This window comes from Anolis carolinensis, chromosome 1, assembly GCF_035594765.1.
Source record: "Anolis carolinensis isolate JA03-04 chromosome 1, rAnoCar3.1.pri, whole genome shotgun sequence".
Taxonomy (NCBI): Eukaryota; Metazoa; Chordata; class Lepidosauria; order Squamata; family Dactyloidae; genus Anolis; species Anolis carolinensis.
The window spans coordinates 326,027,053-326,054,275 of record NC_085841.1 but is presented as its reverse complement, the minus strand read 5'-3'; the positions used below and the strand labels follow the sequence as shown (position 1 = coordinate 326,054,275).

General features: G+C 36.7%; 2 protein-coding genes across 2 annotated transcripts in view; one reads left to right on the top strand and one right to left on the bottom strand.

Annotated features, from left to right (window-relative positions):
• The first annotated feature begins 6 nt into the window (after positions 1 to 6).
• On the top strand, positions 7 to 22,340 carry ppp2r3c (protein phosphatase 2 regulatory subunit B''gamma). Its single transcript, XM_003216572.3, has 13 exons — positions 7 to 173; positions 8,080 to 8,207; positions 10,349 to 10,453; positions 10,880 to 10,992; positions 11,140 to 11,237; positions 12,529 to 12,599; positions 13,159 to 13,291; positions 13,907 to 13,962; positions 14,045 to 14,120; positions 15,675 to 15,811; positions 17,581 to 17,718; positions 20,114 to 20,173; positions 22,005 to 22,340. Exons 1-13 carry the CDS (start codon positions 125 to 127, stop codon positions 22,191 to 22,193), a joined length of 1,353 nt encoding a protein of 450 aa, XP_003216620.1. The 5' UTR covers positions 7 to 124; the 3' UTR covers positions 22,194 to 22,340.
• Positions 22,341 to 23,903: 1,563 nt separating this feature from the next.
• The window catches only part of srp54 (signal recognition particle 54), a 45,543-nt gene continuing 42,223 nt past the window's right edge, over positions 23,904 to 27,223 (bottom strand). Inside the window, exons 16-17 of the mRNA XM_062968270.1 lie at positions 26,412 to 26,509; positions 23,904 to 26,244 (exon numbers count right to left, since the gene is read on the bottom strand). Of these exons, the coding sequence (XP_062824340.1) occupies positions 26,032 to 26,244; positions 26,412 to 26,509 (311 nt within the window). The 3' untranslated portion in view covers positions 23,904 to 26,031. The remainder of the gene's footprint in view (positions 26,245 to 26,411; positions 26,510 to 27,223) is intronic.

The following is a 27,223-nucleotide window of genomic DNA, read 5'->3' as shown; positions in this document are numbered from 1 at the left end:
TCTGTCGCCCACACTTAAGATGGCGGCGACGGCCACGTGACAAAGCTCGGTTTCCCGGATGTTACTGTTTAACGGTTGATGGAGACCGGGCAGGTTCTTGAATGGACGCGCGGTGTGCCAGAACATGGACTGGAAGCAGGCCTTGAAGAGCCGCTTGGCCGCAAGCGCCGATCGTGAGTGCTTTGTGTCAGGGGGAAAAGCAGGCCTTTGTGGGGAGGGGCTTCGGTCTCATCGCCCACCGCCACGGGGCCTGCGTTCTTGCCGTTCTCCCACATTGGAGTTGTAGTTTTATAAGGTCTTCAGCCTTGGGTTGCTGTGAGTTTTCCGGACTGTATGGCCATGTTCCAGCAGCTCTCTCTCCTGACGTTTCGCCTACATCTATGGCAGGCATCCTCAGCGGTTGTTGAGGTCTGTTGGAGACGAGGCAAGTGGGGTTTATATATCTGTGGAATGTCCAGGGTGGGAGAAAGAAGACTTGTCTGCATGAGGCAAGTGTGAATGTCGCAGTTGGCCAGCTTGATTAGCATTGGATGTCCTTTCAGCTTCAAAGCCTGGCTGCTTCCTGCCTGGAGAAATCCTTTGTTGGGAAGTGTTAATTGGACCTGATTGTTTCATGCAGAAAGCAGCCAAGCTTTGAAGCTGTAAGGCTATTCAGTGCCAATCAAGGTGATCAATTGCAACATTAACACTTGCCTCAAACCGACAAGAGTTCTTTCTCTTGATTAGTTTCCAACAGACCTTACAGCCTCTGAGGATGCCTGCCATAGATATGGGTGAAACATCAGGAAAAAATGCTTCTTGAACATGGCCATACTGTCTGGAAAACTCACAGCAACCCAATGTTTCCGGCCATGAAAACCTTCGACAACAGTCTTCAGCCTTCTCTGCCAAAGATTGATACGTCATTCCCAAATACAACCCCCATGATTCCATAGCATTGAGCCATGACAGTTAAAGTGGTGTCAAGCTGGGTTAATTTTACAGTGTATCAGCAAGTTTGGCCCAAGCTTCGACCCCTTCCACACAGCTGCATAAAATCCCACATTATCTGCTTTGAACTGGGTTATATGGCAGTGTGGACTCGGATAACCCAGTTCAAAGCAGGTATTGTGGATTATCTGCCTTGATATATAGCTGTGTGGAAGGGCCCTCCGTTATCTTCTTAAAGGTTCTGGTTACAGAACTAATAATAGCCCTTTGAGGAGATTCCTCAACAGGAGAGCAACAAGGGGAAAGGGTCTGTATGTGGAGAGAGCAGGAAGGTTTATTTACCTCAATCTCCCTCGCTGTTTTCAAGGTTTTTTTTAATGCTTTGTCTTAATATAATCCATCTATCAGTCATCTTTCTGTATCTCCAGTCACAATGTCTCAAGGATGCCAAAATATGGCAGGTTCATACAATCATCGAGCTGAAAGAGACCACCATCCTGTTTTTCTCTTTGAACTGCTAGGGACAAAGATATGCCAATGCATAAAATATATAACAGATCTTCAGAAGTGTCATTTCAGTTGCCCAAAGGAAAACAACTACTCTCCCATAAAATATATTGCTTTTAAGTAATGCTCTCAAGAGACCAAAATATAAGTAGTCTTTCTTAAAAGTTAGCATAGTTCATTTACTTACTAACTTCATGTATTCAGCATACAGGTGCATTTCTTATTGGTTCAAAGTTTAAACAATCTGTTTTTAAAAACATTCTATTTTAGTCTCTTACTTGTTACATGTTTATTTATTTACGATATTTCTACCCCACCTTTCTCTACCCCAAAGGGGTCTAAATGCGGCTTTACACATAAGCAACTATTTGATGCCATAAAAACAATGTATAATTAAAATTAACATTTAAATAGAATAATAACATACATTAAAACAATTAGAAACATTGAAAACAATACAATCACAATTAATTACATAATCCACAAGCATAATCCGGACTGTTCCTATTCTCATTGCGTGTTATTCCATATCTATCTATTGCACAAGTTCTCCAAAGGCCTGGTCACAAAGCCATGTTTTTACTCTCTTATGGAGGGTCAACATACAGATTAACATTCTCTTCAGTCTAATGCATTACTGAACATTGATTCAATAAAGACTACAATACACAGTGGAGCCCTGGTGGTGCAGCGGATTAAAAGGCTGAGCTGCTGAACTTGCTGACCGCAAAGGTTGGCTGTTCAAATCCAGGGAGCGGGGTGAGCTCCCGCTCTTAGCTTCAGCTTCTCCCAACTTAGCCGTTTGAAAACATGCAAATGTGAGTAGATCAGTAGAAAGGTAATGACTCTCCATGCAGTCACGCCAGCCACGTGACCTTGGAGGTATCTACGGACAACGCTGGCTCTTGAGCTTAGAGATGGAGATGAGCACCACCATCTCCCAGAGTCGGATACGACTAGACTTAATGTCAAGGGGTAACCTTTACCTTTACTTTACTATACACTGCAGCATACAGACACTGACTGACTTCTAAACTGTTCTGCTTCTGAGGTAAACTCTAAGGGCCCTTCCACACAGCAATATAACTCAGAATATCAAGGCATAAAATCCCACAATACCTGCTTTGAACTGGGTTATCTAAGTCCACACTGCCATATATTCCAGTTCAGAACAGAACATGTGGAATTTTATTCAGCGGTGTGGAAGGGACCTAACACACACTGTACTGTACTAACTCTGAGGTAAAAATGGCTCCCAAAATGGAGTCTCAGTCTGAAGAGTCTCAGATATGGTCACATGGTCTGTAGTCTCTCCCACAATCTCGAACAACAGAGTTAAGGGAAACACTATGTACTAATATATACATACAATATAGTAAGCAATCTCAATTATATACATAATAAATAAGTAGTATAGGAGGCTTGTAGAAAGTTGCAATTTCCAACAACCAGGGCCATCCATGCAGGGAAACACAATCAAAGCACTCCCGAGAGATAGCCATTCAGCCTCTGCTAGAAAATCTCCAGAAGAGACTCCACCACACTCCAAGGAGGCAGCACATTCTACTGTCCAACAGCTCTTACCATCAGGAAACTCTTCCTGATGTTTAGGTGCAATCTTTTTTCCTGCAATTTGAATCCACTGCTCTATGTCCGAGTCCCCAGAAACCAACCATGTTCCCTCCTCGATGTGGGATTCTTTCAGATATTTAAACATGGCTATCATGTCCACTCTCAACCCTCTTTTCTCCAAGTTAAACAGACCCAGCTCCCTAAGTCGTCCCTCATATGCCTTGTTTTCCAAACCTTTGATCATTTTGGACATGTTCCAGCTTGTCAATATCCTTCTTGAATTGTGGTGCCCAGAACTGGACACATTGCTCTAAATGTGGTCTGACCAAAGCAGAATAGATTGGGACTATAAATTATCTCCATCTCGACACTATACTCCTACTGATGCAGCCAAGAATCAAATTGGCTTTTTAGCTGCTACATCACATGTAAAGCTTTTGGTCTGCTAAGACTCCTAGATCCCTTTCCATGGACTGTTTTCCATGGACTGTAAATTTCATATTTATTGCCAAAGTGTAGGTCCATACATTTCTCTCTGTTGAAATTCATTTTGTTAGTTTTGGCCCAGCTCTCTGAAAAACCACCAATGAAAAGATGGGATATATGTTTATTAAAAAGTAACCTTGAGCAGCCAGACACTGGAGTGTTATGTATTAATCAAGTTAATGGAGAATAGGGAAACAATGCCAAGAACGACTAGAATTTTGAATTAAACACTTCCAAAAGCAGAGTTGATTCATATGAATGAACATCCCAAATTTACAGGCTGCCAATATTTTATCACACTCAGTGATTATTCCATAAAGTGTGCTTTTGCTTTTGCATAACTAGAGTGGAATAGGTACAGTAATAATAAAGCACAAAAGTTCCAGAAGATGAGTATTCATGCTGTTGAAGTCTCTGATTAAATTCATACACATCTTGGGCCCCTTCTTCATTGCCATATAAAATCCAGATTACCTGTTTTGAACTGGATTATATGGCAGTGTAGACTCATATAATCCAGTTCAAAGCAGATAGTGTGGATTATCTGCTTTGATAATCTGAATTATAGGGCAGTGTAGAAGGGGCCTTGGCCTGCAATCTCCACTTTGGGAGATATTTAATTTTAAATATTTCTATTCTGAATTTAGAAAACCTGCAAAATACTTCCCAAGATGTAAAGTTATTCATGTTATGTTTGGTTGGGCTATATCAGGCATTATAAATCACTGCTTCTTAAACTGTGGGTCCCAACCCCAGATGGGATCCCCTTAGCTCACTGAGGGGGGTGAGGTTGCAAAAAAATTGACAACAATAAAAGGTTTCTGGCCACTACCCATTTACACAAATCTGTTAGCAACAACATGCAGTGTACAAACTCTGCAAAAATGCTTCAGCTGTACTCCACAGAAAGGTAAATCGGCCTACCGGTATTTAGTAAGCCTTACAAATTATGATTTGTTATCAGTAATTGTTTCATTTTCATACATATTTTATATACCTATATACATGGAGTTGTGTAAAAGTTTCTCAGGAAGAAAGGAGTGTGTGTGGGAAAAGTTTTAAGAAACCCTGCTACCCTGTTTCCCTGAAAATAAGACATCCCCAGAAAATAAGACCTAGTAGTGGTTTTGCTGAATTGCTAAATATAAGGCCTCCCCCAAAAGTAAGACCTAGCAAAGTTTGTGTTTGGAAGCATGCCCGCCAAACAGAACACTAAAGCATGCAGGATCGGTAAATGTATATACCATAAAGTGTTGTACATGGAAATATTGGTAGTAACAAGAAATTCTTGATAGGATTCACAATTTTGTCTGGTTATGCTGGTTTGTGATGACAATTAGTGTACAGTATATAATACATGTTCTTTTTTTGTTCAACAATAAATGTGAATTCTTCTTCATGGAAAAATAAGACATCCCCTGAAAATAAGACCTAGAGCATCTTTGTGAGCAAAAATTAATATAAGACACTGTCTTATTTTCGGGGAAACACGGTATATACAGTATGATCAGGTTTGACTCTGGCAAAGCATGTATAATGTCTGCCACCTAGTGACTCTAAGGCATATTGCTCCAAAGTTTATAACCAAAGATCCTGGATCATGTTAAGAGTCTTGCCTGTAAATGTCAGTAGTCTGTGTTTAGTTTTTAAAAGTAAAAGAATACTAAAATTAGAAAATTACATTCAGGTATAAAACTTTGTCAGGAAACTCACCAGTACAACTCAATTTTCAAAATGGCTCATACATTTTAATTTTGACACAATGCTATGTGAAGAGTCTTCAAAATCTAAAGGAATTAGTGTTTTTGTTCCCTAATTCAGGTTGATAGAACATGATCTGATTCAAATGGGAGGGGGGAAATCACATTGGGATTTTACTACTGTCCTAATAGTACATACTATGCCTTTTTTTCTAACTCTCTAGACAAATTTGAAATCTTGGATGGAACTTTATTAAAGAGGAAAAGTCTTTAATATTTTAAAGAATAAATAAACATGACAGTTATTGTATCCATGATAAAGGTAAAGTAAGTGAGAGAAAATATCTCCCAGAAAATTTCTTTTATTATCTTCATTTCAAGTTGATAATGAAAAGCCTCTACAGAAGCACCTAATCTTTTGGTTGTAGATGCCTGCACATATGGAAATCATTCATTGAGAGTATGCCAAGAATTTGGAAATTCAATTTTGGTTGAAATGAGTAATTGCACTAGCCCTTAATGAAGTGCTTATTACAAAAATGAAATTTATCAGAGGTGAAATGAAAAGGAATTTTATAACAAATTAGTTTTGTTCCAGTGAATATTTAAACAACTCTAGAGGTCTCATTCACCAATTACTACAATGGGAATTCTGGAGATACATTTTTTCAGAATAACTGTTGTCAGACTTTTATTTCAACCGGAATGGATGCCATCTTATCTTCTAAAATTTAAGCTATTTCAACAGGGGTTGTTCATAACTGGTCAGGTTTTGTTTATCATAATTTTGTGTGTGCTTTCTTTTCTGTCTTTATATTGGGGTTTTGTGTGTGTGTGTAAAAAATTTGTAATTGAAATCCATTGTCTATCATGAGCTAACGTGTCCATTGGGATAATTTAAGAAACTTTTAAACTTGTAAGAATGTCACAGTAGATTCGAAGCAACGTAATCCTACAATCATCTGGATTACTTTATGGAAATACTGTACTTCTAACCTGTTTTATGTGGCAAAGTTTGTGCATCATGGCAGACAAAAGTAACTATTTTTAAAAAATAATTAGAAAAGAGATGAAAGAGTAGTGCTTTTCCTTCTGTAGACAGTGAATATTCTGAGTTGTAAGAACTAGCTTTTCAACCAGATGCATAGCAGTAGTTAACTCTTTGTACAGTACTGGGTTTTGCCATCCTTTTCTTCTTATTCTCAGTCTTGCTTTATTTTGCTATATTGGTTCATTTGCATTCTCATCAGCAATCTTGTGTTTCAATATCTCCTATTGTTAGCTGCTTTGCTAGGTGCATTGAGAGCATTTCTAGATTACTGTGCTGCAGAAAGAGATATTGTTGCTCTAAAAGAGGGACCAAGCTGCTATTTGTAAACTCATTCACCAACATCCCAATAGATGCTTTTTGTAGTTGGAAACACGTTGAATAAGAATTAGAAGAATATGGAAGTAGCGATGTAGTGATTTAGCTAGGACCGCAAATAAAGAGTCCATGCCTGGCGAGCATATGCTAAACCAGAGAAGCCAGGAAAGAGAGGCCAACTCAACAGGTTGAAGATATGCCACAGAAGTTTAATACAATTTGGCTTAAAAGGATGCAAATGCAAGTAATTTGCTTCGAAAGGTACAAGCATAAACATACAGAGAAGTCTTTTACAGTTCTAACCGTTATTCAAACTTCCTCTTCTTCACTTGATTGCCTGGAAATGAGGCTGGCCAGGATCCACACTAGGATTAGTGGAGAGCTTAACTAACATCACAACCTCCAGGCTGGGATTCCTGTGGCAGGGAGAATGACAGCCAAGGATTAGTCAATGAGAAGGCCCAGTCAGGTGCAGAGATGCCCCCTGGGAGTGTCTTTGACTGACTCAAATGTCCAGATCCTTGTAAAACAAAAGGTGCAGGGCTCAAAGACAAAAGGCTTGAGAGACAAAAGTGTTGGTTTTGAACAATCAAAGTCTTGGCTGCCAGTATAGAAAGTTAACGTATGCACATTTTCTAACGCCTGTTTCCGCAGGAGTGGCAGACTCTCAGTCTCAGTTTAAATATACAATTTTCCTGAGCCTATCTGGCTGGTAAATAGGATCATCTGTCTTTACATGCACACAATGATCTAGCCAGTTATCTGACTTGGGAAATAGCTAGAGGGATTTGGCCAAACAGGGTTACTGAGAAGTGGATGCCTTCAGGATACATTTTGAAACATCTAAGCAATAGTTCACACACTTAAACTGATACAGTACACAGTTGTAAAGATACAAGTTATACAGAAATAATTAAATGGATATATTTTATTAAAGGGTTAGACCCAAAATAGTTTTGGGGGTACATCTGCTGCTAGATCCATTCCCCATCTTCTAAAGCTTCGAACTTGCTGAACTCCGGACCCCCAGAAAATATCTTTTTAATAAAAGGGAAAAATCATACATTTATTTGTGGTCTCTTAGTGAACTATAAATATTTGGGGAAGGGGATACCGTGGCTTGATAATAGCAGGAATTGCTTAATGTTTCCTTGCCTTCCCATCAGACATTTATTGGATACACATAAGTGTAATTATTTTGCCTAGAAATGGGCTGTTAGAGCAACTATTCAAATAAAACTTTCAGTTATAGGTTGTTAATAATTGCTACAGCTTATATGGAGAAAGCAAAAGGTCATTTTATGAGTCAGCTTTTATGGGACTTTCTGCTGGAGATGCTGCATTCTTTTAACAGTAAGTTTAAATGTAGTTTTGCTTGGGAGACGAAAAGAAAATTGGGTAGAGAAACCAAAGCAAAAGACAGCATGTTTGACTTTGTTATGCAAGATGCATTGGCAATGCTATTTAAAATGTGGACATTTTTTTAAAGTATGATGCTTCCTGACTTGCATTAACTAGGTAAAAGGAGTGATCAAGAATTGAAAGATGAAGAAATGGATCTGTTTACAAAGTATTACCTAGAATGGAAAGGAGGAAGAAAAGCTGCCAATACCTCCAATGTGAACATACCTCGATTTTATTATAGAGTAAGTAGAATGTATTTCATTTTATTTCTCAAAATTCCATCTTTTGTTTGTACAGTAGTTTGAGTAGCTTAATGTGAGCTTTTGGCCAAAATCATAAAATCCAATTATTTGGAAGGTTGAAATTACAGGAAATTGAAAAACAGAAGGTCTTCAAAGGATTCAGGTATAGATTGATCCCTTTTGGTAAGAAATATAGGTCCACTTTAGTTTAGCTATTAGTTTGTTGTGAATTAGAAAAAATGGATTTAAGTTCTAATTCTGCTGTGAATAATTCATACAAACAGTGTTTAAAAATTTGAAACAGTTCTTGGATTGAACTACATATAGCGAATTCAAATTGGGGGCCCCCTTTTTCAAAGCACTCTGTACTATACATTTCATTTTCTGCCTAGCTTCCTGCTTTTTATACTAATATTCTGCAAGCAGAAGTAATGAAACATTCATCCCTATACCTGTAATATTATATGTAACACAATCCTGGAAAATACATTTACTTCAGTTGCTGTTCATGTTAGCTAGGCCTACATGATTTGCCTAATACAATACAAAATCTTTCATCTGACATTTACTGCAGTTCCAACTACAAAATGGCAACAGCACAAGGTCACTGAGACGATAAAATACTCTAAAATGTTGAATAACTTTTTAACATGAAGTTGAAAAGAACAGGTTTTTAGTTTGAAAAAGTTAGGCCCTAAGTAGTGCTGTACGGACAGTATATACCAGGACATTTTCCCCTTTCCACTCTCTCCATTCTCCCCCCGATTTGTTCCAAATGGTCCTTCATACCTCCAGAACAGTTTGGGTCTGTGTGCATGCAAGGGAAGGGGAATTTATTTTTCTAATGATATCCATTTTCTGTTCGGCACAATTATTTAAAGGTAATCATTATTTATTAACTATTGTAATATTTTTCCCCACCTGAGTGGCATTCAGTAGCAACTGGGAAGGAGGAGAAGCCTATTAAAATGGCTGCCCCAGTCTCTGTAGTGGCTTATGCAGAAAGCCTTTATTAAAATGATAATACCTCTATTGGCCAAAATGACAGACACCATACATTCTTTAGGCTCCTTCATATTGATGCTGAATGTCATTCAGGTGGCGGAAATGGAAAGGAAGGCTGCCTTTATTTCTCCAGTCAGGTCAAGTAAATGTAATGGGGAGAAAGTTTCTTCCCTTTTTTTCTTGTTAATGCCTTTACACTGGGTTTCAAATAATAGGTTGCTTTTTTGCTCTCCCCTCTCTCTTTTTTCCCCAGGCTGTGTTTTTTGCTTTTTTCTAATTTATATTCCTTTCTCTGCCTGTATTTGCATAAATGTAGACATCCTATTACCAGGAATACAACGTACACATCCATATTCCAACCCCTCAAACTCTCTTTCTCTCTAGCTCTTCCTATGTTCCTCCTATACATTTTTAAAGGGAAAGGAAAATACTGTAGAGTCTTGCTTATCCAACTTAAACGGGCCGGCAGAACGTTGGATAAGCGAAAATGTTGGATTATAAGGAGGAATTAAGGAAAAGCCTATTAAACGTCAAATTATGTTATCATTTTATAAATTAAGCACTAAAACATCATGTTTTACGACAGAAAAAGCAGTTCAATACACGGTAACGTTATGTAGTAATTACTGTATTTACGAATTTAGCACCAAAACATCGCAATGTTTTGGAAAACATTGACTACAAAAACATTGGCTCCTAAAAAAATTGACTACAAATAAGATAGAATTGCTGCCTAGAGAAACAGGTGTGAATCTGGGCGGGAGGCAGACTGCGTTAGATAATACAGAACGTTGGATGAGCGAAGGTTGGATAAGTGAGACTCTACTATAACTCTTTGTTACATGTTCCTAGGTTTTACCTTTGACTTATTCATGGGTCATAGAAAACTTCATAATTGAGGACCCAAGCCTGCCCTTGACATGAGGTTGACTTACACATGATATAGTACCTCAGATTTACTCTTCTTTTATCTCTCCTCCCTGCATAGTGATGTGAAGTAGATTGCAACTTCTTTTGTTTCAAAACCCATGTTTGTATGAATTTGTATTGTCAAGGCCTAGGTTGGGTTTTGGTCAGTAGAACCCTTCCATACTACAATTGATGTTATTTATTTTTTTGCTTATTTGTTTATTTAGTTGCCAGCTGAAGATGAAATTTTATTGCAGAAACTGAGAGAAGAATCTAGAGCAGTTTTTTTGCAAAGAAAAAGTAGAGAGCTGTTAGACAATGAAGAATTGCAAGTAAGAAAATTAATAAAAATGTTTTCTTTAATCCCATGTAATTTCAGATTAGATTCTTTGATATTTAATATCATCTGCTTTTAGTGTCGATTGCACTTTCCCTGGAAGCCATTGGTACACTGAATGTGTTCTGGCTTCATTTGGGGAGATTTTTTTAACATTTAGAAGGCAGACTCCAGGAATCAAATGCCATTGTTCTTTTCCCCAGAATGTTTATGCTCTCACAGAGATCAAGCAGGAATTTCATTTTTGTGATGTCAAGAAAGCTTGAATGTCTTTCTGTGAAGTGGGTTTTTTTTAAAAGCATTTTATTTAATGGGGGCATATTGGGGATTCATCTTCAGATTGTATTTATTGTGTTTCTTAGGAAAGTTATTTGTCTTTTGTGACAGACCAGGCCCCATTTGTGATCATTTCCTTTTTTAGAATTTGTGGTTTCTCCTGGACAAACATCAGACATTACCCATGATGGCTGATGAAGCAATGATCAACTATGAAAGCTTCCTGACAGTTGGCGAGAAAGCTGGATCCAAATGCAAGTGAGGCACCTTCATATTAAGAGTCAGTCTCTCCCATGATCTCACATCATTTTTTTTGCAAAATAGTTTAATTGTGAAACTTCCTGAAGCTATTGAAAGATTTAAATTGATTGTGCAGAGGGTCAGTGTTACGTTTATGTTTTACAGGCAGTTCTTCACAGCAAAAGTCTTTGCCAAGTTACTTCATAATGATCCCTATGGAAGGATATCTATAATGCAGTTTTTCAATTATGTCATGAGAAAAGGTGGGTTTGTTTTTACAACAAATTGATAATAAATTGTATAATAAGGTAGACATAGTTGTCCTAAAGAGAGAGAGCTCTGCAAATCCCAGTATGTATGGAACATTGCTTCTAGTGAGAATGGGTGTCTCAGATTTGGTTTTTCTAAAAGAGTAACATTCTTACTGTAATGGATGCAGGATAGAAAATACTGTAAACATTTTCAGGAAATTCTTTTTAAAATAGTTATAAATCAGAAAACTGTTTAGATAATGATACATTTGGTGTCATTAGTTCCCTTTGACTCAACTCTTCTGTTCTATCTACTAATGAAGCATGTAGTGCAAAGGTACTATTTCGCCCCCCCCCCCCCCCAAAGCAGTTTTATTTTAACTATTTTGTACAACAATGGAGACACCACTCATAGATGTTGTGATTGAAGGAGGACATTCCCTTTGGGCCTGAGCATTTTGCTCTTCGTAGCCATTCACCTAGTATTTGTGGTAAGCAGAACAGATGGTTTTCTGTTGCTCTTGAGACTCTTTACTGTTACAAAGTGATGGCATACCTGCTCCATTCCACAACTTAAAATCATTTACTATTCTATTCATGTCAAAACTGAAATAGGGCCAGGTACAATTTGACTAAATGCTGTCCTTGAGCCACCGTCTTGCTATCCCTGGCCTAAAACATATGTATAATATATCACACTGAGCACATTGGGATTAATTGTGATCACATTCATGTACTCATAAACATGCTATGATTTAGGAGAGGAAATCTTTAAACTATTTAGACTCCTGCTATCCTCCATACTAGAGTGATGATGAGAGAAGAGTAGCGGAGTAAACCTAATGCAGCTACACTTGAAATAAAAAACAGATATGTAATGTAAAAGAGAGTTTTATTTCTTAACATCAAGAATATGAAGTTGTAATTGCTTTTTATCTTTTTCTAATTGTTATCCTATCTCTTAGTAATATTTCAAACTCTTACTCTCTTCTCTTCCTCTTGCTATGTGCATTAACCATTTAGTGGGTTCACAGACAGATATATTTTCCTCACAGAACAATGCATCTTAAGGTGTGACTGTTGCTTATTTGAACAAGAGGATTAATAGGTTTAAAAGAATGGCTTTTGTAATAATTACAATTGTGTAACAATAGTTTGGGATTTTTGGAACAATTATAAAAACAGTTCATATTTACTTTCTTTTTCTGCCTTGAATGTCTTTTTTGCCTTATTTTGCTTTCCCAAGAGTTTTATTTGCCTACAAAGAGGTTTTATCTTTTGCTTTTTCCTATCTATTTCACAGTATGGTTGTACCAAACAAGAATAGGCCTCAGTTTATATGATGTGGCTGGGCAAGGATACCTCAGGGAATCGGTAGGTAATGAGCATTAAATGTGTAATCTATGCGACTGGTATAATGGACATGTTTTTTGTTGTCCTGAACTACCTCCATTTGAGAAGGAGCAATGTATACGGGCATGTCTAGTAATCAGATGTTGATATACAGTAAGATTTAAAATTTGTTGCAGAATAATGTGGCTTTTAACTAATTTCTTCATATTTTAGAATATTTTCTTAGAATGAGTAGGTGCTGTGTTTTGGGAATTCCAGTTCAAATGTCACCTTAGCATCTTTGTGCTGTTTGATAAAGCTTTGACTGCTTATCTATGTCTTGTACACTATAATTTTTGCAATTGTAAAGCCTCTTGCTAAATAGCTCATGCATCAGGGAGGTAGAGGTGTGCAGCAAGGAAGCAGGTTGCTTGGAGTTCTTCTCTTGTATTTCTTTCTTGTATCATCACAACATGCATAGGAGAACAGTTTTAGCCAAATATTTTGCAGTCCTGTCTTGTATAAAATGCAAAAAACTACCCCTCCGATCATGATGGCTCCTGTTGTGTAACCAAGTATTTTCTTGTCTATAATCATCCAGGATTTAGAAAATTATATTCTGGAACTCATCCCCACATTGCCACAGTTGGATGGTTTAGAAAAATCATTTTACTCATTCTATGTTTGCACTGCAGTCAGAAAATTCTTCTTTTTTCTAGATCCTCTTAGAACAGGTAGGTTCACTTCTTCCTTGTTTTGCTAACTAGATGTCAGTTTTACAGTCTTAAGTTGTTTTTCCTTTCCTTTGTTCTACTCCATATAAGATACTGGAGATGCTTGAAAGTTGGCTAGACACTGACGCTTAAAACTAGTTCGTTTTTCTGATCTAAAATAGACTCATTGATTCATGCCAGCTTAGCAGCTGTTTGGAAGAAGATGGACATTGCCATGAAAAGTGCCTTTCTAGAATAAACAAACAAACATTAACCAACAGCTGGGTTAGCCAGCATTAAAAACAACAGAAAAATGTACATGATCATGATGGAAAAACTTCCTTTGTTTATTAGTTTATGTGTATGGTAAAAGTACACAGTAGACTGACCTTCTTGCTTTTTGTTCTAAACTGCATAAAACTGCATTCAAATGCTGTATTTATAGAATATATTAAAATAGCTTTTATTTTGTTCTGATCAACTTTGCTTGATTAAAGATTTTCAGTTCTTAAACTTATTTTCTGCTCAAGCCCATTTAACATAAATGGAGCACAACTGTCTTTTTTGACCTAGGAATGTACATCCATTAATGATTACATTAAAATTTTTAAACTTGATTATACATCTGTCTTCCAGGGAAGATAAAAATACAGGATATATTAGCTTGCAGCTTCCTGGATGATTTATTAGAGGTAGGCATTTTCGTCTATATTCCTGTTTCTGTGTGTTTTTTAAAATGTTGATTACTAACTCAGTATTTCCATATTCATTCAGTTACGGGATGAAGAACTTTCTAAAGAAAGTCAAGAAACCAACTGGTTTTCTGCTCCTTCTGCACTAAGGGTTTATGGTATGCTCCCATCAGTAGAATACTTTTTATTATATCACTTTATCTTCAAAATGTAACGTATTTGCATTTTATTTGCTTGCATGTGACTAGCATTTGCCTCATTAGTTCGGAATTACCAGAATTTACAATACTGTATAAGAGGTACAATTGGCACTTCTCAGGACACATTGTGAAAATATAAGTAGTCCATTGCAAGATAATATGAAAGAGATTTAGATGGTTTAGATCGAGCATGGGCAAACTTCGGCCCTCCAGGTGTTTTGGGCTTCAACTCCCACAATTTCGAACAGCTAGGAAGCCATTAGGAATTGTGGAAGTTGAAGTCTAGAACACCTGGAGGGCTAAAGTTTGCCCATGCCTGGTTTAGATGCATATTAAAAAAATAAAAAGCCAGAGAAAAACAAATGGTAAAGCCCCTCTGCAGAAATCATGCCAAAAAAACTCTATGAGAGTGTTAGCCTGTGGTCACTATTAATTCAGAAACAATTGAAAGGCACATTGCAACACCAGAAACAATATATACACACCAAATGTTCAATTCAGTTTATTTTATTTCATTGAAAATTAATATATTTATCACAGACTCGTTTTTAATGAAAACCCTAAAATAAACACTTGAAAGACTAATTATTTACCTTAAGATTGACTGTGACAGCAGGAAAAAAAATCAAAGTTACATGAATGAAATAAAACACAAGCAGATCTGCTGTAAAGTCCAGGGGCCATTGAACTCCAGGATAAGAACCTCAGTGTTGTATTTATTTCTTGAGAACCTGGGAAGTGTAGTAATAATCTTGGAAGTGACCTTTAAGAGCAGTTTATTATTGAGATTTTTAAAAAACTGTTTATCCCCTGAGAAAAGCAGGTGCTCATAGTTATTCAGCAATGTAAAACAACATAATCCTCTCCCACACAACCATGATTAAAACAAAATCCTTGTTTAAAAGCAGCATAAAAATAAAAAAGCCGAAATACAGCTACAGGATCAAAAACATGCAAAAAGGAAATGTTTTAAGCTTCTGTGAAATACAAATAGATGGGATGATAATACCTTGCAGCAAGGCATTCCAAGCACACATCGCTGTCACAGAAATAATGTCCATACTCTGAATCATAAACAAGTAGAGACTCCAAAAACACTCATTCATCTGGATAGTTTCCTCTACTACACTCTTACAAGTTTTTCTTGAGTTCCTTCTACTTTTCCAACCTGGCTATTCCCTCTAAACCTGATGATAACTTGTATTTTGTTTGTGGGTGATGCTTTTTTTTAGCTCTGTAATGACTGACACTCAAGAGTTTTGAATATACAATACAAGCCACTCAAGGCTTTTAAAAAAAATGATTCTAAATCCTGTCAGACCTCTTAGACCACCCTTTTTCTGGTCCCAAAAAAGAGTGGATTCCTTTTTTTAGGAAGCACCAAGGAGCAGTAGTTAATTTCCCTCCTGCACCTTTTTCTATGACTTCAAGTCATTTTTGACTTACAGAAAACTTGTTACTCCATGTGCACCCGTTTTCTCTCCTTTTTCCTCCTACCTATCCCTGTTACAGGCCAGTATTTGAATCTTGACAAAGACCACAATGGGATGCTTAGCAAAGAGGAATTGTCTCGTTATGGAACAGGGACTTTAACCAATGTCTTTTTGGATCGTGTCTTCCAGGAGTGTCTGACCTATGATGGTGAAATGGTATTCCTCTTCTTTTATATGCATAACAGTAATATGGTTTTTGTGTAAAAGTTCTGTTTATGTGCATGTGTTTTACTGTAGCTCATTCAGATTTTAAAGCCTGTAACATTAAAGGAATATTAACCAAATAGAATAAAGGCAATATTCTCATTTGAATGGCATCTGAAACCCACACATTGTGAATTCACAGCTGATGAAGGAACTAGCTGACTAAGAAATCTCATTGTGACAGGAACCACAGTGACTTCTTGCTGCCAAAAGCAAGAACAGCAGGGACCTTATTTATTGAAATTGACAGCATAATGCTGCTAATATAAAATTCATTTTTCGTTGTCCACAATCTTCATCCTTCTCGCATTTATATGACCATGGTCATTAAAGCTCATCTGCTAAGGGATTGTTGTCTACATCCTCAAGTTAATTACAGAACTGGAATGTTGTTTTGAAATAATATTTGTCACTTTTCATTTCCGTGTACTTCTAAATCTTTAGTTTAGTAGGTTTAACTTTTGTGAATATGATTATTAGTAAGTTTTCCATCAATAATTAATGGGATATGTTTCATCTTGACTAGACCTCTCCTAGCTGTGGAACAAACAAGCAGAAGTGACTTCAAAGCCTTGTTGCGAAGCTTGTGCTTTATCTGCCAAAGGCTAAAGGGATGGCAGTTTTGCCACCCAGAGTTGGGGAAGCCTGCCAAACCACTGGTTTCTGCCTTTGGATGGAGCAACACCTTTCTCTTCTCTTTGTTCATTCCAAAGGCAAAAGGATTGGCAGCCTTGCTGCCCAGAGGCAGCCAAACTGGTCAATTACTGGTTTCTGCCTTTGGAGGGAGCAAAGAGAAACACATTTCCCTTGTCTTTGCTTGTTCCAAATGCAAAGGGAGCAGTAGCCCTGCTGCCCAGAAGTTGGGAAACCCGTTAACCATTAACTTCTGCCTTTAGAAGGAGCAAGCAGAAATTGTGAATTATTTTTAGGCTCCCAAAACATTAATTCTAGATGTTTACTGACAACTGTCCACTTCTGCCTTTGGAACAAATGAGCACAAGCACTTATAGCAGCCAGCCCTTTTGCTTTTGGAATGGACAAATAGAAGGAAAGGTGTTACTCTTCACTCCTTCCAAAGACATGCTGATGGCTGGAGGGGTTCATTGCTTCTGCCAGTCAGGCTACTACCCCTTTTGCCTTCAAACTGATGACAAACTGAAGACAAGAGAAGGGTGTTTCTCTACTTTACAAGGACCCTGTGCCCCTAACTCTTCCAAATGTGGAGGGGCCACTGCATGTAAGACTTCTGTAATCACTAAGATACTCTGGAGTAACCTCGGATAAAAGTAAGATGATTTAGGACATTTAGCCATGAAATATATTACAGTATTCAGCAAGTGAGTTAAGTGGCTAATGGTTTTGTTTTGTTTTTTTGTTTTTTTTTAACTGTCTTAAATTACAAATGCAGTATTAGCCTATTGGAATATGGCTACCAATTGGAAGAGTGTGATAGTCTATTGTTTCAATGTACCTTTACTGCATTTGAATTGTAGGAGAAGCTGTTTAGTAGGTTTGATAAAATCTATGGGTATGTTGCCTATCCAATAAAAAAGCCAAGTATTTTTGTACACCTTTTCCCCCTCAGCAGCCCTTTCTGTTTCATGCTGTCTTTCGGTGAAAACTAACTGCTCCCCTACAAGGAAATAGCCACCAATTATGTTCTGCTTGCAAAATCAATTTAGAAAGAGGACTATAATAAACATGATTGCATCTGCTTTTAGGACTATAAGACGTACCTGGACTTTGTACTTGCATTAGAAAACAGAAAGGAGCCTGCAGCTCTGCAGTATATTTTCAAACTGCTTGATATAGAGAACAAAGGATACCTGAATGTCTTTTCCCTTAATTATTTCTTTAGGGTAAGTCTCTTTTTGTAAAGGTAGGTCATTTTTTGTACCTGTGTTTTTGCAGCCACTGTGCCTCTACTTAGAGACCAGCAGGCAATTGCTTTAAACTACCAGTGCTCACTGTAAGGGTTTTGACAACTTTTAAGAAAGATATAAATGTTTTAAACTTCACATTAAAAGAGGAAAGAATTTAAAATGTGTTTTCAGAGTACATTTTACACAAAGAAAAAACACTGCTGTGATTTTAATTAAATATCAGGTTTGCCAAACTGAAATTTTCCATAAAAATCAGTTTCCTTTCTTAAGATAATAATTGCTAATGACTAACATCTCTACAGGATGTTAATAACTTCTTTTCATCATCTGTGGTAGAAAGAAAACTGTGTTGCCTCCTACTTTGGACACCTTTTCCACAGTATTGTACATGTTTTATTGTGCATTTTCTTATCTCGTCTTACTCACTTGAAGCTGTTTAGATGTGATCTGGTTATAAAAACAAATCTTTATAGCTAACCATGATAACTTTTTTCAGAAAATAAAGACTTCACAGTACCACTGAATATTTAATCAATACACTCAAAGAGATTTTTCATATATCATAGATAATTTCTAGAGCAGGCAGAAATGTGTTACATTTAGATTGTCTTTTCCTTTTTACACATGCCACAATAAGTAAAAATACCTAAGTGTAACTTTTGGATGCAGTTATTTCTTAGTAGGACCCATCCTCCTGATAAAACAGTGCTTTTCTTGTCAAAATTCTATACAAGTTTCATTTTGCTTGGACTTTAGCAATCAAAACAATTTGTAGTCTTGTTTGTAAAACTAATGTCTCCTTTATATTGATCACCTCCAGTTTTGTGCCTTTTAAATAGAAGTATTGTGCTGTTAATCATTCAGGAGTAGAATAATTCAACCAAGGGTTTCCACACTAAAAGGGGAAAATTCTGGAACACTTTCAAAGCTTTTATAGTAAATGCTCTGCAGGTTGAAAATACATCCAAAGCCGTGTTCTTTTAGCAGCATGAAGCAGATTAATTCCTCTGTAACAAACATCAATTGGCCCTTCATCTTCCAATTATTTCTTCTTCCAGCATACACTTTACAGTTAGTCTCAAAGTTTGAGGTTAAAAGCTTATTTTAACAATGAAGCATGCTGCCTCATTTCTAACTCTTTTCTTCCAAGCACGCTGGGAATGGGAAATTGTTGCGCATAGACTGAACAGATGGCCGACCCTTTGATAGCATTGGTCACCTGTTTCACAGAGGAGTGAATTCAAGCCCTGCATACCATTCACACATGGAGTCAAATGTGGCAGAGTGCAGCTCAGAGAGCTTTCTGAATAGCTAATAATGAACAGCAGTCTTCACTCAGCATTTAACATCCCAGATTCAGTATCCAATATTTCCATTCAAAATGGGATAGATCTTAATCCCAGAACCTGGCATAAAGATGCCAGTTAAGAGTGGGCAATAATTTATTATATGCACAGCCTAAGGCCTATTTGGGATTTCTTTGTATGATTAACTAGAAGAGAAGCACTAGCCTTCCTCTTCCATCAATGCTTTACAAACATCTAAGACAGGCATGGACAAATGTTGACCCTCCAGGTGTTTTCTACTGGCTGTTAGGAATTGTGGGAGTTGGAGTCCAAAACACCTGGAGGGCCAAAATATGCCCTTATCTAAGATGAGGAATATGCAGGCTGCATGCAGACCTGTAGTCCCCTAGGAGCCCCAATCCTTTTTTGCCCCTTGGGGAAAACATTACAATTTTGCCACATTTATCTCCCTCGGGCAGTTTTAGGCCCAGGAGATCTTTTTGTCCAAAATGAAATGGTCCAGATTACGTAGGCATCTCCTAAGTCTAGAAGAAATCTGAGAGGACCAAAAACATGGTAAAATTGTCCTTACTAGGAGACATTAAGAGGTTCTGTAGGAGTGTAGCCATGCAAAAACCCCTGAGGGCCATTGTGGCCCTGTAGCCCCAATGGTTTTCCATCTTTGGCTTTCCAAAAAAAGTAACACATCAGATGCAGAGGATCACTTAGAACCAATTGAGCTTTCCATTAGATTCTGGACCCTGATTTTCCAGGGTTTCAAATCAATTAAATTGGGTCTCTCTTTTTCAGACCAGCCATACAGTAACAAAAGTGGACAGGGCCCCAGGATATTTTCCTTCTTGCTTGTTTGTTTGCCCCTAAAGCCCCCATGGAAGCTTTTAATATAAGGCTGTGTTTGTGTCAAAGATGATGGTGGCTGTGTAATGGGGGCCACTGTTTGTCAGGTTAGTGATTATATGTTAAGTGAATATTGTTTTATCAAGGACATAGTTTGCACACTTGGATTCACTCTTTTATTTCCTTGTTTATGTTATGCTTCTCTCTAAACTGTGGAATTATTATAGGCTATTCAAGAACAAATGAAAATCCATGGACAAGAGCCGGTTTCTTTTCAGGATGTCAAGGTCAGACATTTTTCAGAAATTGAAATGTGTTTCTATACAGTATTTAATGTGATAGAAACACATATTTAATCGTTAATAGATGTGTACTTTGGCATGACTGCTTTTACAGAAAATTTGGTACTCTGTTACATGAAGTAGCAAGGCTAGAAAAATATCTTGCCTAAAACATAATAGCCTCATTCTGATCCATTGTTAATGGCAAGAAAAATTACAACCTCTAATCGAGGAGAAAATAGTCTTGATCTAAGAAAATAACAAAATACTTTTCAGCTCTAAATTAAAGATACAATATATTTATTATTTATTTACTACATTTATATCCCGCTCTTCTCACCCCGAAGGAGATTCAGAGCGGCTTAAAATCAAATGAACATACAATATATTATTAGCATAGCACAATATAAGCATTAAATTACTATATGATACTATATCATTATATAGTAATATTATTAATATTACATTTAATAAATAATATATAATTAATATTATATTGTATTATTAGTATAATAATGTATTCCATTATAATATTATCAATATTATATGTATATACAATATGTTATATATTTATAAATTATTATAAATTATATATATGTGTGTGTGTGTGTGTGTGTGTATAAAATTAGTATAGCATGTTGCTATGGCACAGGAGACAAGAGGGAACTATCTTCCTGGCTCTCAGGTTGGTATGAAATCTTCCTCCCCCCTCCCTCCCCCCGTTCTTCACTCTGGCCTCAGACTTCATATTGATCACTTCACTCAGGCCTCAGACTGGCCTACAAAACTTCATATTGATCACAGAATTGTAGACTTGGAGGAGACCAAAAGGACCATCCAATCCAACCCACTACCATGCAAGAATATACAATCAAATTACATGTTTGGACACATTTCATTCTCGACACATGAAACAAGACTTATGCATGCCAGTACAGCTGGGAGGAAAAAGACAGCTACTGTCCCTAAATGGAATAGCAGCCACAAAGGTTATCTTAAGCAGATCTCTGAATAGGGTTTATCCTAAAAATTAGCCTAAAAATAATTTTAAGTGAAGACTGCTAACTGTGTGGCTCTAGCAGTCTGTCTTGTTGGTTGCAAATCGGTGACTTGAGATTTTGAAATTGCTTACATATGACTGCAGTTATTATGTGTATACATACCACTTCCCCTTTGGTGACAAGGTTTAGCCATTGGTAAACCGTTGGGGAGATGGTGGCAGGGTATAAATAAAGTTTTTATATTATTATTATTATTATTATTATTATTATTATTATTTATCTTGAACAAAGAAAGCATTAAGCAATCTGAGGCACGTTTTTTGTTGTGTAGACATGAAGAGATCTGTGTTGGAATGCATTAAAAATCTGTATAAGACTATCAGCGTTTGATACAGCTGCCACCTGCAACGATTTGGTGTGTGTTGAATATCTCTGCCTTTGGTGTACATAATCCTATCTTTATACTCACCAAGTCCACTGACAGCCTCTCCACAGTGTATTATGGGCCTGATGGTCCCTGCTACATGTCTTGGCTGTTAAGAAAGAGTAAGTTTCGTTCTTAGCATTTACTTATGCAGGATGTATGAGACTAATTTACTACAGCAAGTTAGTCCTGGTTTTTTGAGATCGAATATAAATATACACTGTGTGGATGTGCAGTTTTATATTCATCAGTGAGGGTGAGCATCAACTGCACCATGAAGCATGAGGAAGACAATTCAATATTTTTCAGTTATTTTTATTTTGTGAAATTGCCTTGTATTGAAGAACCAAGTTTATATTATATTCGCCTTAATGCAAAACCAACTCTTAATTTTTGATTATCTTTTCTCTAGGATGAAATCTTTGATATGGTAAAGCCAAAAGATCCTTACAAAATCTCCCTTCAGGACTTAATCAACAGCAGCCAAGGAGACACAGTTGCTAGCATTTTAATTGATCTTAATGGCTTCTGGACCTATGAGAACAGAGAGGTTCTTGTAGCCAGTGATAATGACAGCACAACAGACCTTGATGACACATGATTTAAGAGGAATAAATAGACTGTATCCATGGAGATGTGTCCAACTGACACAGTGGCAATATGAAACTGAACAATATATTCATTACCAAAATCCATGAAACTTCCATGTAGCCCCAGATGGGCAAAATTAAAGCTTTGTACAAACTTATGCAGTGGATCTTATTGAATCTAAAAAAAGATACAAGAAAAAAGTAACTTATTAAAAATATGCAATTAAATAGGTAGAGACTTACTAGAAGATTTAAATGTATTGAATTAATTCCTGAATGTACGATAATACTATGAAACAAAACATGAAAAACATTGTTCCTGGTTTGAAATTGTTATTTCCTATTTAATTGTGTGATACCTACTTTGAAAGTAGTTAAACTCCAGGTACTTCATTTTTGTGGCTACCACAAACTATGTTGAATTGGTTGAGCTTCGATGAGATATTCATTGAAAAACTATTAAAAATGTGCTGCTGGATGTCCCATAAAGACAAAACTTTTCACAGTTTAATAAACTTTTTCTATGTTTTTGTGATAGAACCAATTAGGAAATGACATTTATAACCCAGGAACAAAAATCATGTTACACCACTGGGTTGTCCTTGCTGAAGACAAATCTCTAATTTCATGTGTGCACAAGAAGCAGTGTCATATCTGATATAAGACCAGTGGAACTTCTACTTAAAAGTGTCCCAACTTGAGTGTTTTGAGTTAAGAGCTGTAACTCAGCTGGTTTGCTTTGAAGAGCAGCATTTTGAGTTAAGAGCTAACACCAGAAGGAGTGCTGTGGTGTGAGAGTACAGGACTTTAGAGGTTTAAGGAATCAGTCTCCATGCCTCGTGCTCGTCTGTTTTGGGGGATTGTGGTCTGCTTTGCTCTTATCCATTTTGAGGAACTTTAGGTTAGTTTATTTTATTTTGTGGGCTTTTTACTCCTGGTATGTTTAGCTTCACGAAGAGAGGGATGGACAAGAGGGAGGGAGGCTGGAATGAGTACAGTATGAAGAAAATTATGCTCCTGCCTCTTCACTTTGTGCTTCCTTGCCACAACTTTGTGCTTCTACCATTTTAAAGTTGATTTTTCTTTTTTATTGTTCCATGTGAATGTGCATTTATACATTATTTGCTATTTATACATTTTCTTATTTAAATACACGTAACAAGAATGGCGGGGGGGGGTTCTGGTGGGGTGGAGCAGAACTGATTAATAGCATTTCAATGGCAAAATCAACTTTGAAATAAGAGCATTTTGAGTTAAGAGCTCAATCACGGAACAAATTATATTTTTAAGTCAAGGTAGCGTTGTATATAAAACTCAGAGATAAACTATAATGTATGTAAATATCTGTCAGATTGATCATAGCAACATATCTTGCCAAAACAGAACTCAGACCATGACATAAGGATGCTATAATAACTTTTCATGGGGGTAGAATTCAAAAACATGGTTGTGTTAGTATATAATACCAGTGTAAAAAGGATCTTCTAGCACATTGGAGACTGAGAGTAAATCTGATAGCATAACATAAATTTAGTCTTAATAGAGTTAACTGAAAAAGAATGTAGACTCCTGCCTCTTTGGTTGGACACATGGAGATGAACAGAATAGTCAGTGGTTTGGTTTAGAATCCCAGCCATTACTACTGGGCATTTCTAGTGACACCTGATACATTCAAATTAAGCCTTTGCATTTCCTGCAATAACAACTCTGAACACAACTGATTTAAAATTAAATATAATTTTAATGTAATTGCAAGAAAAAGTAAGTAACCACTTCCGTACCACTTGCATATATTGAAAGAAATATCAAAGATAAGGCACAGCGACAAAAAGAACCTCATGGCAATAAGCCCTTCCCTAGTTCATACAACATTTTTGGCTAGCAAGAGTTGCAGATCTGTTCAATCATAACATTTACATAACTGTGAGGCCTTAACGGGTTTTTCATCCTACGCAGAGATTTTAATATGGGCTTACTATAATAGACACTTGCTAATGGAAATTAACATTATTCTCAATCCAAAATGGGATTGGTAAGACTTAAAAAAAACCAGGTTCTGTTTGTCTTTTGATAAAGCTTGTCTAAACCTTTAAGAAAATGGGAAAAGGGAGAACCAAGTCATAAATGTGCCTTTTCTTAACCACGTGGCTGATAGGAACAAGGTAGGCAAAGAGTGCATATGCTCTCTCTTTTTTTTTAAGATGTGATAGGTTTCCTTTGCTATGGACAGTGCAATAGAGTATGACTTCATACTGCAGTTTCTTCAGAAATCCATATTCTATACAGTTCTACTAAAAAGGAAACAAGATACAGTGGAGGAGGGAATCTTAAAATATTTCAATATTGAACTATAGCCAAGAAGTGCTTGCAGAGAGGAGGCCGTTTCAATGAATACATCCCTTTGTGTCACAGGCACACAGTCCTTTCCTATATCTACAAATGTACTGTAAATGAATTGTGATAATTAATATGGATTGCCTACAGAAAAGTCAATTATACAAACGACGGCAGATTCTTTGCAGTCCTTGGTCAGGGGGAAGGGATTTCTAGCTAGACATTCTTCCCACCCCTAGGATTGGCATGGCAGACAGTCCTCAAACTCATTTTGAAAAGTGCTTTGAATACAAATAGCGAATTGTACCATTGTAACTGAGACTTTTTCAGGAAACTGGGAAAAAGCTATTTAAACATTCCTCAGTGTCATCAGATGAAGAGAATATTCATTCAGTATTTTGTTCCCTAGTGAGTTTTAGCAGCTTACCACCCTTTTCCAACTACATTCACACAGATTGTGTGTGTGCGTGTGCGTGCATGCACATTGGGGGGGGGGGGGTGTGACTTTCCATACTTCAAAATTCTCTCATTCTGAGCCAATGGTCTTGCTATGGAGGAGAGTTGTCGTCTCACCAACCACTGTGTACAACAAGGGTGAGGAAAGTGCAGCCCTCAAGCCTTATTTTGCTGCCCTTCAGAATCTCTCTCACTTATACCAAAACAACCACATCCTTTATTCCCCTAGGGAGGAATTTTAGTTTAGCAATTTCACTTTATTTTGCCCCATTTGAAGTGTTTTAGGTATATTGGGAAAGCTATTTTTTCAAAATCAAGTGATTTCTTCTTGAGACCTGATAGCATGTGAAGCTTCACCCTATGAGTCTAAGGACACAAGTTCCTCATTCCCAACACAAATTAAATGTCAAACCTCCCAAATACTGGAATTCCTTCCCTGAACACTTACTACAGCAAGAGACTATATCCAACTACCTAGATGTTCTTAGACCTCTTTTACCTAAATAGTGAGTGTGCTTTAGAGGCCTACTAACAAGACTGTCCTTAGCAAGACAGTTTTCAAACACATTTATATACAGTTTTTTATTTAAGAGGCATTAACAAAGCCATCTTATTTTATGAGTATGCACATGCAACTGTGACAATAAATTAAACTAAGTCACAAAGATACCTTGTGAGTTAGTTTCAATTAGTCTAATAAGCTTCCACCTTAGTTATAATAAGTAACTTTATAAACACCTAACAGACTTTAAATTATAAAACACTATTATCAGTTCACAACTATCAATAAGGCACACGATGTTCAGGAAAGACATTTCACTTGTTCTGCATAGTTAGGTCAATTTAAGACCCAGTTATTTGCATTTCATAATCTCATAGTAAAATGTCAAAAGTAAAATGTCTTAGCCTTTATTAGACAGATGTCAACTGAAAAGACACTGGACATTCTTTCTTCCTCAGACTTGAAAATAAATTATATCCCACTTAACATGCATAAAGGAAAGTATACATTTTGACAACTTAAGAAATAAAGAATATTGTTATGCAACATCCTCATCCTTAAGCAGACACAGGAGTAATTTCTTGTTTATTTTCCATGACAGGCAGACATTCTGCTTCAGTTTCAAAGTTGAGGTTCAAAAAAGTACTGCAGGTGGTAGCTTCTGGCTGGACTGTTTGAACAGAAGTCTCTTCTTGATTCTGATTTTGCTGTTCCTGAAAACGTCTTTCTGCTTCTTCTGACATCTTGTTCTCTTCTTCCTCCTCCTCTTCCTAAAATGTTGGGGAGGGGAATTAGAATGTGCTGGCAGTAAAATGGGATTCTTAAATAACCTTTTAAATGCTTTAATATTTGATTTTAAGAAATGAGATTAATAGGCTACTCTTTTAAAAAGTAAGTATCCAATTCCTATGCTATTTGAAGGGTACAAAATACACACCTCCTTCTTCATCCTGTAGTATTCATCTATGGCATACTGGTATTTTGGTGTACTTATTCCCAAAACAGAGGCAATCTTTTCTCCAAGGAAGTCACACACTGAATAAACAAATCACACACAAGTACATGAATATTGCAATGTACAGTTTCCCTTAATCTCTATTCCTTAACAGGTGCAACAAGATGCAAAGGTTCTTTTTAATTGTTTACATTTTCATTCCATGTTTGACAAGCAAAGGCTAACACTTACACCTATAAGGGAATTAAATAAAAAGTGAGGCATCATCCAGGAAACCTAATCCCTAGATCCTTACACCTACAAGCATGTAAAAAGGTTTGCCTAAGCTGTTCAAAAATAGCTTCGTTGATAATAGATTTCACAAGTACAGTAGAGTCTCACTTATCCAAGATAAATGGGCTGGCAGATAAGTGAAAATCTTGGATAATAAGGAGGGATTAAGAAAAAACCTATTAAACATAAAATTCCATTATGATTTTATGAATTAAGCACCAAAACATCTTGTTTTACAAGAAAATGACAGAAAAAGCAGTTCAATACACAGTAATGTTATGTAGTAATTAATGTACAGTAGAGTCTCACTTATCCAACACTCGCTTATCCAACATTCTGGATTATCCAACGTTTTTTTGTAGTCAATGTTTTCAATACATCATGATATTTTGGTGCCAAGTTCGTAAATACAGTAATTGCTACATAGAATTACTGTGTATTGAACTACTTTTTCTGTCAAATTTGTAGTATAACATGATGTTTTGGTGCTTAATTTGTAAAAGCATAACCTAATTTGATGT